Source organism: Condylura cristata, unplaced genomic scaffold (genome assembly GCF_000260355.1).
Source record: "Condylura cristata isolate star-nosed mole 26May11 unplaced genomic scaffold, ConCri1.0 scaffold00012, whole genome shotgun sequence".
NCBI lineage: Eukaryota > Metazoa > Chordata > Mammalia > Eulipotyphla > Talpidae > Condylura > Condylura cristata.
Window position 1 is genome coordinate 17,346,359 of NW_004567113.1, and position 12,073 is coordinate 17,358,431.

General features: G+C 39.9%; 1 protein-coding gene across 1 annotated transcript; it reads right to left on the reverse strand.

Annotated features, from left to right (window-relative positions):
* Positions 1–426: 426 nt before the first annotated feature.
* On the reverse strand, positions 427–9,412 carry CCNG2 (cyclin G2). Its single transcript, XM_004681195.2, has 8 exons — positions 9,183–9,412; positions 8,096–8,233; positions 7,284–7,421; positions 6,045–6,295; positions 5,496–5,574; positions 5,314–5,412; positions 3,025–3,230; positions 427–1,780 (listed from the first exon to the last, which is right to left on the reverse strand). Exons 2-8 carry the CDS (start codon positions 8,231–8,233, stop codon positions 1,657–1,659), a joined length of 1,035 nt encoding a protein of 344 aa, XP_004681252.1. The 5' UTR covers positions 9,183–9,412; the 3' UTR covers positions 427–1,656.
* Between the last annotated feature and the right edge of the window lie 2,661 nt (positions 9,413–12,073).

Sequence of the window (12,073 nt, forward strand, 5' to 3'; positions counted from 1 at the left end):
AGACAGATAACTGATGTTTACTCACCAAGTAACCTTATTGGAATTTGGCTTGTCTGCAGAGTATAATGACCTGAGTATTCTGGTTTATTCAATACCTATTTGCCTTTCACTATAAACTGACTGGCATTCAGAGTTAATACTTAACTCTTTTAACGAGTTCACCCCAGAGAAAGTTCAACTCTCAAGTGACAGATACACTTTCAGTATCTATAAGGCTAAAGGCCAAACTGTGCTGAGGAAACATCACCTGAAGGACTTCTGGTATCTGGATAGTGGGCTTATTTTGAAAGAAATCCAAGGCAAATGTGAAGCCATCTCTTTGAAATACATCAAGCACTTTTTCTCTTTTTCCCAAACATTTAAAATTAAGATGTGATACAAAAAGGAGTACAATTCATTATTTTTATTTGGAATTACGATCAATACTTCAAAAATAACCACTTCAGAAAGCATCCAATGGACATTGAATTACCAGTAAAAAAGTCATCAATGTGTATTTATAATACAGAGCACAATAAATTATATTTACATGCAATGACAAGACTATCACACACACAAAGTAAAAAAATACAGTATTTTATGTACATTTTAAAAAATTTACACTTCCATATACAGCTTATAAAGTTAAAAAATTCTCTGTACAAAATCTCATGTATACAGTTTTATAAATTTCTATTCTTATGGTGGTACTACCACACCAAAATGCTTCAAACTCTACTACTACAAACACAGTTTTCTTTTTAACTTCATATTCATTCTTGGCACCCATACTGTAATATCATTATCTGAAATGTGAATTACAAAGAAAAAAACATAAACATGCAGACTTTTTTTAATATAAGAAAAGATGCATTACTCAATCAACATTTATCAATTCCATAGTTACCTAGTTCTGTTCAACTTGCTGCACTGCTTTCATACAGGTGCATGCAAAACTAGCAGATTATGGATTGTTTTAATAACATTAAAATAATACTATAGTTTGACAATACTTAGGCATTAGGCATGAGGAATGTGACTAACAACCTTAGCCTGTCAATTATTTTTGCTGTAGCAAAACCCTCATTTAACATTACCTACTAAAATTCATAGAAATGTGAATACATAATTCCTAGCTTTATAGTCTGCATCAGATAGTATACTGATCACTTAAAAATCAACAAAAAAGTGTTTGACATATTCTCTGTTCTGAGAATGGGAAGGGGAGAAAGAGCTACGATAAACATTAAAGTTATCCATTGTCCCTGCTAAGGAAGCACTTGCACACTCCCAATCTGTTTAAATAGACACCTGAAGACTTACAAAGTTTAAGATAAGCTATACTATTCATCTTTAAAAGTCTTGTTGAAAAGTAATAAATTGAAGGTTTCAGCACCTTTCCTCATTCCCCAAGTAGCTAAAAGATCAACGAGAAAAATAAAGTGCCAATGTCAGAAGTACTGTTAACTGTTTTAGAGGCACTAACCCATTTGATGGCTTAGGATTAAATATGAAAATAGGCCAGATCTGATCTGAATAATAAACAGAAGATAGGTATTCCAGTCTATGCAATTCCTGACTAGAGGCGGGGGCTAGACCAGGAAACTACCTACACCCCCATTTATTGCTTTAAAACCTACAGACACTTTCAATTCTGCCACAGGACAATTTAGATTCCTAAGATGGAAAGCACAAAGTCTGTGCCACTTTGAAGTTGAAAAAGAAAGCACATTCTTGATCACTGGGAGGAGAGCTGCTGAGACACTCTTCTCCACAGCTCATATCTTCACAAGAGTCCTCACTGACAAGAAGAAGGCAAAGAAAAATCCATTACTTAAAACACACTTTACAGGCAAAACAAACTGTGAAACAAGTCTCTCTCTGGTCTTAGGATTTATTTTTGTAATTACATTTAAGCTTTACAGAAGTAAAACTTCTAAAAACCACCAAAGTGAAGTCTATTATAACCCCATTAGAATATGGTATCTGAAGAGCTTTTTAACAAATTCTATTTGTCAAACTATTATTAAACCAATTAATAACCATCAGCAACTAGATCTTGAATTTTGAATCCAATAAATACAGACTAAGGCCAATAATATATCCTCTATTGCATGGTTTTGGCATCTTCCTTTCAGCAGTACTCTCAAATATTAAACCAAAAGGCCAGTGCACTATGAAAATGGAACTTCCGGTCCGTTATCTCTATAGCATAAAATAATCATATTTAATAAAGTAAGTCACTTCACAAAAATCAACTAGGAATGAGAAAATGGCTCGATAAACTAAATCTAAACTGTAAATGTTAAAATACTCTTTGTGGTGATTTTCTTTACTTCCTAGTCATTTACCCTGTCTCTTTTCATAGTAGCATACTAACTTTAAATTTACACTAATATTAAGAAGTCCACAAAGCTGTTTCAGTTCGTTTTTTTTAACTATTTCAAAGGTTAAAGGAGATGGGCAATAACCAATTTTTTTAAAGGGCAGAATGAAATAAGTCAGAGATGTTAATAATTATCTCTAACTAATATTCATACTTATATATATGCTGTCTATTATGTATATATCTTATATGTATTGTAAATATTAAATCAGATAATAAATAAGATCAAATGCTATTTGATCTCACTTATATGTGGATCTTTGAAAAAAACGGAACAAAGAATCAGAGATAGGTTGGAAAGATTCAGAGATAGGTTGGTGGCAGCTACCAGAGGTAGGTCACAAGGCATTGGGGTGGGGAGAGGGAATGGCAGGCGGCAACGTAGGCGTAGTCCAAGGTCGTCAAAAGATAAAAACTTTCACATGTAATTCCTCGTGATGTAAAGTACAGCACGGTGTTTTGTTGTTTTCAATAAAGGAGAAGGAGTACACTTCTAAATTATTACTTATTTTAATAAAAAATACTTTCAGTAAATTTTTTCATCTTCTATTAGAGTAAGCGCTTTCTCTGAAGCCCTATAATACCCATTGTTCCATTCTGAATATAAAATCAATAATATTTAGTCTGGGGCACTCTGATTCATCACGAAACTCGCTTACCTTTCACTTTCATCAAAACAACTTCCCTCTGGTATTGTTGGCAGCTCAGGAACACTGTAGTAACTGTTGTGGAGGTTCTGGGCTGTGCGCCTCGAAACAATCCAAACCAATTTCTTAAGATCTGGTTTGCAACATTCAGGAGAAGAATATTCTGCTAGGCATTTAGAAACTAATTCTCTCCAGTAAATGAATTCAGTGTCATTAACCTGAAAAATATTTTAAAGACAAGGTTACAACAATGGTTCCCAAACATTGCTGCTATCTTGGAATCACTTTGTCATCATTAAAGCATACTGATGTCTGGCTCCCATCCCTAGATACTCTTATTTAATTGATATGGGTTGCTACCCGAGCACCAGATTTTTTTAAAGCTCTCCAGGATAGTCTAATGTGCAGCCAAAATTTAATAATGACTGGTTTAGAGGAACATCAGCACAGGTATAAATAATTTATATAGGATTCAATATATGGAAAGCTTTGCCTATCTTCCTGGTGACCTAAAAATACTAGATCTGTTAACAGATCATTTAAAATACAATCTCTAGCAGTCTCAATGCAAAGGAATTTAACAATTTAGGATACTGTAACAAAACAGTATTTGGACTGCTAACAATATGCATTTACAATTAAGACACCAGATATCATATATATGCTAACATAGCAATTATGAGGAGAAAAATTTCCCCCCCAAAACACACAGTTCCTCATCTCTAGGGAGTGCTTCAACTTCACAAAATCAATTTTCACAGAATATGTTATAAAAGGTTTAGAATAAAGCAAATACATTTAAACTAACAAAACATAGGAGTTATCTGTCAAAAACAAAATATTTCACATTTCATGCTTTTTTACCACTAATAGGAAAATTTTCTATCATCTTGGCCTCCATTTCCACCTTAATCCAGCTACATATTAACCCCTAGCAGTCTGGTTTCAACCACTCCCTTCTAACTCCACTACTACTTCCAAACTACCTTAAGGACCTTCCTTCAATTCTCATTATATTGGCGCTCTCATCAAAACTCAACACTCTCAACCACCTCTTTTTTGAAAACCTCTTGCAAATCCCCATGGTCTTACTTTTCTAGTGGACATTCCCCACGGGTCTTACTTTTCTAGAGGACATTCCCCTTCACTTGGTTCCAAATGGGGAAACTACCAATGCTAAAAATCCAGTTTCAGTTAACCTCTAAGCAAACTCCCCTTCCTCCCCTTCATTTCTTATAATAGAGGTTGTAATTATTATTTCCCCATGAGAAATTTCAAAGCCAACCTCCAAATATGAATTATCATCTGAGTTTTTTTCTAGACTGCCAAGTAACTACTACACATCTATTTACCTGTAAGGTATAAAATTACCTAAAATCATACTCTTTGAAGATAAATTAACTTCTCACAAAATTCCCTCAATGGGGCCAATAGTCTCTCTATCCTCAAGTCTAAATCTTGATCATTTGTGGATCTTTACTTCATTTTCATGCTTTGCTTTCAAAGTCTTAAATTTGAGTTAAATGTCCTTACTTCTACTTGTGACTACTAGATATTCTATCTACAAGCCAATTCTAAAATGAAACTCAAATCCCTCTAGTCCACCAAATCCCTGGCCGTAGCATTTGCTTCTTAAACTTTCACTAAGGTTCTTTTGGTCAAACCAGACTCTTAGGCATAGTGCTCTCAGTCTGCCTTACTTCTCTGCTAACAAAACCTCAAAATTCTCCTTATGCTGGATATTATCTGGCCTGAAACAGAACAATAAATAACAGAACACATCACCTCATGTTAAGTTCCCTATTTCTCCAACTTGAGCACTAGTTTAAGGGAAAAAATCCTGTGCTATAGTTTGTTTTAAACCTCTTAAATGACTGCAAAAATGGACTGGGCTTGCCTAAGGGGTTATAAAAGAAAAACACAGCTGGTATTATTTTGGTAATGCTACTAGTGATGATTCATTCAGCCCTACAAATGGTAATGGGATGCAATTAGTATGTTTACTAAGTTTACTTCCTAGTATGTACTTTTAGAACTATGTGTCTGTGCCAATGTAGACCACTACATTACCAACCGTTAAGAACACTACAGAAGGCATGTCTGAATGCTGAAAGTTAGTCTAAGTGACTGGATTCCTTTCCAACTTAATACTATTAGGTCAAAGCTACATTTTGAGAAGTTCAACATTTGAAATACAAGGGAAAAAATGCATTACTACCTTAACATTTAAGTCATCCCAGGAAAAAATAAATAAAACATTACAATGGACACTTGCTTTAAAGAATAAAGAAAGATACTTACCTTGGAATGTTTTTTAACAAGCAGTAAAATTTCCAATAATTCAATAGATTTCAAAGTTTCTACTTCCAAATTGAGAAGGCACAAGGCTAATACAGATGGCTACAAGGAATAAAAGTAAAAAAATAAATGCTTTTTCAATTCAAAATAGAAATTATGAAACATGCAGCAGGAAATCAACTTACTTTTGCTTTTGAAAAGGTAAGTCGGCAACTACAAGCTTTCAGCTGAGCTTCTAGTTTATCAAGACTCAATATTTCTTTCCTATACAACGAAAATGAGAAAATATTTATTAAACTCTCAAAGCCTTAAATGATTTTAATGACTTGGCATTAAAAATCCAAACTGGGGCCCTCCCTGGTGGCGCAGCGGGCTAAAGCACTACACTAAGAAGCTAAAGCCACTTCCGCATGAGTTTGATCCCCACTTGCCCCAGAGGTGACCCACATGGCATGGCAGACCTCTCCTGACCACCCCCTCATTGCTCCCCTCAGCAGTGTACTTCAACGATCTGCCTGTTCTGCTCCCCACTCTGTCTCTGGTGAATTTTCTCACTACCTCTCACCTCTGGCCTGTACCCCAGTTCTGTATGCACAAATAAATAAACCTTTAAAAAAAAATCCAAACTGAAAGTTTAGCAGAAGAGTAAATATAAATTCATTGGCACTCCAATAATTCACTGTTAACTACTTCAATGTAAAAATACAAAATTTTAATTTTTTAATCCCACTAACCTTTCTGAAGTATGACAAAGTACAATAGTATGGTATAAGTGCAAAAAGTTTAAGGCAGTAGTAGCTTGTAATTCATAGTGCAATTTTTCTGAAATTATCTTTTCCATCCGTTTTATATCCGAAGCAGTACATTTACATTGACTAATGCGGATCACGTCATGAATGGATGGAATATTGCATTCTTCTTCAACTAGTCTAGCAGCCAGCAAAAAGCAACAGACTCCAATGCAAGACAAATGTTTAGGTTTCACCTGAAAAACAAAGAACAAAAGATTTCTTCTATCAATTGTCACTATGATTTAGCAAAGCAGACACTTCGAAGAATATATTAATGATGTACTTAGTAGTCCTAAAACAGAACACAGGCTATTACTCTATCCTCCTTTTCCACAATTACACTTTTTTTTTTTTTGCATCTTAAGCTGTTCTAACCTTTTTTCTCTTTTAAGGGAAAAAAATGCACTCTTTACATTTAAATTTAGTTTAAAAATAGGTAAAAATTTTAAATGTAATTTTTTTAGCAATAAATTATACTACTTTGTATCTCAAATAGGAAATCTGTAATAGTATAATCTCCCAGATAAAATAATACATTCTAATCTTTATCTTTATCTTATCTATTTATCTTTACATTCATGCTTCAGTGGAGGCTTGCCCAAGAGAAATGGTGCATCAATTGTGAAGCATGAAGCAAATGAAAAGCTGCTATGGACAGATGGCTTTCCTTTTCTTCTCAGTGCCCTGAAAAATGACCCAGCAGCTGACAGCAATCCCATTGGCAGAAGAATCACCACATTTTTTTAACAGCTGGCCTGTAACTGTTATTAAGAAGGTGGTTCCTGCTTTGAAAAGAATTCTCATCAAGAAAATTGTAGGTCACCTTTAGCATGCTTCCATTGTTTGAGATTTAAAACATCTAGGGTCCAACAGAAACACAATGGAAGATGAAAACCTTATTTGATGACTGTGTTCCTATATAAAGGATACCTAAAAAGTCATCTTCATTTTAACCACAAAGGGAAAGTTTGTAAGAGATACAACAAAACCTACTTTAAGAAAAAAATACATTAGAATTTGTACTCTTAATTTCGCACTGAACTGTTACCCACGATTATTAAGAATGTTTCTTCAGTAAATATTTGGCAAGTGAATGCAAGATTGTTATGGAATCCTTGGGTGATAAGAATTATGCTAGATACCAGGCATAGAAAACGTAATTTTATAAAAATGATTAAATACCTTCATAAGAGCCAAGAATCTATCCAATATATTGACAGCCAGTACAAAAGTTTCAGTGCAAGATCCAAAAAAGTTGGCTAAGCTCCTTAAATCTTCTACTTTGGCATTTCTCAATCTTGGACACAAAGAGTTATCATTCTGCAAAGAAAATCAAGAGCCAAAGTTTTAGACTTTATTCCCCACTAAATACACATATTCAAATAAGGTAATTTCCCCCTCTTAATCTTCAAGGCCATGGGAGTTAAGAGTAGTGTTTCTTAATTAAAAATATACACTTTTTTAAATACAAAATACATATATATCATGGCTTTTTGCAAATATAAATAATAGTTTTAGCAATTCAATATAAAGTTAACCATTGTCACAACTTCACAACTTCAGAGGGCATATATATATGTATGTATGTGTACACACGTATATATAACCCAATTCCCTCATTACAGAGATAAAGTGCTACCTGTTTTGTTTTTTTTTTAAGTCACTTAAGAGCTTACTACAAATAAGTATTTCGAGTGGAGGGGATTTCCAGAAATGAACTTCACAATTCCCAGGGAGTCTCCCACCCACAAGCTGTAGGCCAGGAGCACCACATTTGAGGAAACACTTCTCTAGAGTTGATCATCACTCTCATTCTTGTTAAGAAGCAAAAGCAAAACCCTGTATATTAAGATTTATCGTAGTATTACAGGAAGAGAGATTTGTGTCTTAAGAAACTTTGCAACCTTGACTTAAAAAAAGACAATAAAGAAGAACCAGTTATCATCCAAGTACTAACAACTCCTTGAGCAAGTTACCTTCCCAGGGAGACGTACCTCGGGTGTGGCCTCAATCAAACTCAGTCCTTTTTCTCGAGGTTGGAACCTCTGTTCTTGCTCTAGGTAGAGGTTCAACAATCCAAAGAGCTGGACTCCTTCACCACATGCCAAGTACTCTACTCTCAAATCCTTCATCTGCAGCAAAAATATCAGACAGTTAAAGTGCGTCCCGGAGGGGTGGAAAAGAGGGTATAAAAGAACTGGTGCCATTACCTCCAGGGAGGGGGCGTCCCGGCATACCCCTGGGAGGAGAGGACGAGGGGATGGTCACATCCAAAACCCCAAAGCAACCATCCCCCACCGCCAGGGAGGTGTGGCAGGAGGAGGGGCACCGCCGTCCAAGAACCGGCCAGAGCTGGGTCAGACCAGCCAGCCCCGAGGACGTTTCACAAACAGGAAACTGTCCCCGAGCCGCGGTGTCCCGACCGCCCCAGCAAAAGCCGTGGGGCAGGTGCTTCTGCAGGGGGAAGGGCACCGGGTGCCGCAGCAGCAGGGTCTGGGGTGGGGGCTTTGCACAATAGGGAGGAGGAAAGACAGTCTCGCGACTGAACAAAGAACCGGGGGGAGGAGACTTCCGAGCCCCGCCCCTCTCGGGAGCACCGCTCCAGCAGCCCCCTTGCCGCAGCCCAGCTCCCAGCCTCCCCTCACCGCTCCCGCAGCGCCTACTCCCGCACACCAGAGAGGCAGAGGTCCCGGCCCGGGGCGCGGGGTGGGGTGGGGGTGCAGCCCACGCCGGGTCGGGGGACACAGCCCAGAGGCCCCGCGCCGGAATGCACCGTCCATCCACTGCCGCCCCGAGCTGCAACTGTGGAGCCCGGGTGCTGTCAGTCCCCGAGCCCCAGCCCAGCGAGCCCCCAGACAAAATGGGGACGGGGAGCAGCAAAGTATCATCTTCGGTCGCCTCTAGCTTCCATCCGCCCCACCGGCAGCCAGCATCTCTCCACCTCTGGGCGTCCACTCCCCTGGGGCTGAAGCGCAGAACCCGAGCGTCTTCCGGGCTGAGGGGTACGCACTCCGACCTTCTCCCCGCTCCAAGTTCCGATCACGAACAAAGAAACCCCGCGAGCCCAGTGGGCCCACTTACCGTGCCAGAGACTCGCCTTCGCCGGCCCGCGGCGTCGCGCTCCGGCGGGGACTGGGCAGGGCAGGGGCGTCCGGACCCGTCTCAGAGGTCGGGGTCGCCGCCTCAGCGCTGCCCCCGGACCCGCATCCGACCCTTCTCCCCTACCACCGCCACCTCGGCCTCACAGCCCCAGATTCATGCCGCTCCCCGCGCGCCCACCCTCCAGCTGGGGCGCAGCGCCGGGCCCTCAGACTCTGCCCCTGAACCGGCACGGTCGCCGCCGCCGCCGCCGCTACCAAAGCAGAGGCCCCAGCAAACCCCTTGTTTTTGTTTTGAGTTTCCGACGCCCCCAAGGGGGCGGGGCACGTGACTCCCCGCGGAGGGATCTGCTGCTACCAAATGAGACTTCGAAAAAGAGTCCCTCCCCTAGGCCTCTGTCATCGAGCTGGTTCGTGACCTACTCTGCTCATTTTTGCTTGCTCAGCCACCCCTCCCTCTTCCTATCAGCGCAGAGGGTAGAATCTGGGGCGTCGGGCTTTGCCGTGATTGATCTGGAGGGAGAAGGAAAAGCAGAGATACATTTGTGGGCGGAAGGACATAATTTCTGGTCGCATCACACCTTTTAAAGGTCTCCGATTTGTTTTGTTTTCGCCCTTTTGAAAAGTCCGCCCAAAGTAGCCGGCTCTCCGATTGGCTACTGGGGCGGGGAAGCCGAACGCTGAGGCTCTGATTGATTCACGAATCTGGATTGGCTATCTGATTAGTCTTTGCGCCCTCTCATTGGCTTGCTCCGTATGCTGCGCTTCTATCTTCCTTAGGGCCTTAGCAACTCTGGGGTCTGCATTGCGCATGCCTGGGTGGTCGCTGAGGACCTCACTGACCCGGCCTGAGGGGCTGTGCCCTGTCGTTCGCCGCTCCTGGGACCAGTGCCACCCTCAGCTCGCACTCCCCAGCCCGACCACCCCGGGAGAGTTTCCTAGATTCATTCTTAATTTTGTTCTGCGAGTCCGTTTAGCCGATAACCAGCATAGTTACTGTATGTTTGGGGGATGCTGACTGAAATATTGAGTAAAATATGTCATGTTTTGGTTTTTGCTTTAAAATGTTTTACGACGAAAACTGAAAATGGACAGGACAGGACAGGCGAAACAAGCTTGGCAAAAAGTCGAGAGTAGCTGACGCTGGGTGATGAGCACACGAGAGCTCGATTATGTGTGTACCATGAAATATTCCGTAATGAATGTAAATGTTCAGGGAGGGACTTGAAAACACTCTGCACACCGTGAGGGCACATAAACGTCTAATAATTACTAGCATACCTCCAAAGGTGGTAATTGTGCTGTTGTTTTAATAAAGACCTGAGAAGCTACTTGATCTTTGGTCACCCATAAACGACCATTTATTGTCCATTGTAATTAGTGTTGTTAGTAACAGGCGACACAGCTCCATGAGGCTGGGCGAAACAGCAGTCTGAGCTGGAGAAACTCATCTTTGGGGAGAGATGAGACTGTCCTCTCCGGCATTTGTAGTTTCTAGGTTTTCGCCCTGCTCCCTCCCTTTTTTTTTTTTTTTAAACCCAGCTGCCGGTCAAAGAAATACAAAGGCCCATTTGCGAGTTTTTTTTTTTTATATAAGTTTATTTTTACATCATTATGTAGATTTTTTTCCCACCTCAATTGTCATCCCCGCGGGTTTCCCATCACCATGTCACCCGTGTGCCATCACCAAAATCCCGTGCACTTCCCTCCCCCCCCTCCTCCCCCCCCACATTTGCGAGTTTTAATCTAATCAGTTCCTAGGCACAAATTTCTCTTTTCCGTCCTTCTCTGTGTGTCCTGTGAATTGTTTTGTTACTTGTAAAATATGAGAAGGCACATAACAGCTTTAGCACTAGCTTTCACTTCTTAACAGAGCAGCCAAGGAATTTTAGAAAGAGATCCCTTTGCGTATTAGCTGAGACTGAACACAAGCATCTGAAGCAACAGAGCAACGGGGGAAGGGATCTCCACGAGCTAATCCTATTTCAGTGTAGCCTTTGAAAAATGAATAAAATTATGCTAACAGATTACTTTTAAATCATTTACAGACTGCATAATTTTACTTGATGCTTGTTGGATCTCTTAAGCATTATTAAAACTATTACTCTTATTTGGTATATACTTCTAGCTGAAAATCAGGAGGGCATGCAACTAACATGAAAAATAGAGCTAAGGTTAGAATTACAGAGCTGACAGCTCATTGTAGAGGCCTGAAGCAGCTCGGTGGACAGAGTCCAGGGATAGAGAGAAAACAGCTGGGTGGAAAACAGGAGAAAGAGTTGGTGACTCAAACATGAAGCGAGAAGAGACCTTATTTCCAAGGAGGCAAAGGTAGAAAAGGAACATAAGCTATAAAACTAGCGATGTGAAAGAGGAAATGTCAAGTTATGTGGTAGATTTTTAAAAGAATAGAGAAAATGTAACAGCTGAGCTGCGACAGTTATGCAAAATGTATACTATATGATACAGTACCGTTTAACAGGCAGCTTCTTAAATGGTGAGCAGAACTCGAAGAGAAAGACAAGAACACTTTGTAATTGGTGTTGAATTTCCTGCTCTTGGCAGGCCCTCTCTGTTCAGAACAGGAGAAAAGACTGATCAAGTTGTTCAATATGAAGTCCTTTAAAATTTTTAATTTGCTTATCTTTTAAGATAAAGGAAAGCAATGATTAAAAAATATTGGCTCAATAGTTAAACATAGTATTTTCAAAATACATCCTTATAACAACGGTATTATTCTGGGGCAGAAAACAGGAAAATGTTTTAACTCTCTTTTAACTCTGCCAGCATTTTTCTTGGTTGGTTGTTAATATGCTCTTTACTTTTAATTCTGTTTTATTGTTAGCCTTTCTCCAGATTCGATGTGTCTGACTT

Coding starts and splice junctions, on each gene's coding strand:
- CCNG2 (XM_004681195.2), bottom strand. CDS start 8,233: ATGAAGGATTTGAGAGTAGAGTACTTGGCATGTGGTGAAGGAGTCCAG. Junction 5,575..6,044: donor CTTTGTCATACTTCAGAAAG/GTTAGTGGGATT, acceptor TTCGTTGTATAG/GAAAGAAATATTGAGTCTTG. Junction 1,781..3,024: donor TGTTTTGATGAAAGTGAAAG/GTAAGCGAGTTT, acceptor TCTTCTTGTCAG/TGAGGACTCTTGTGAAGATA.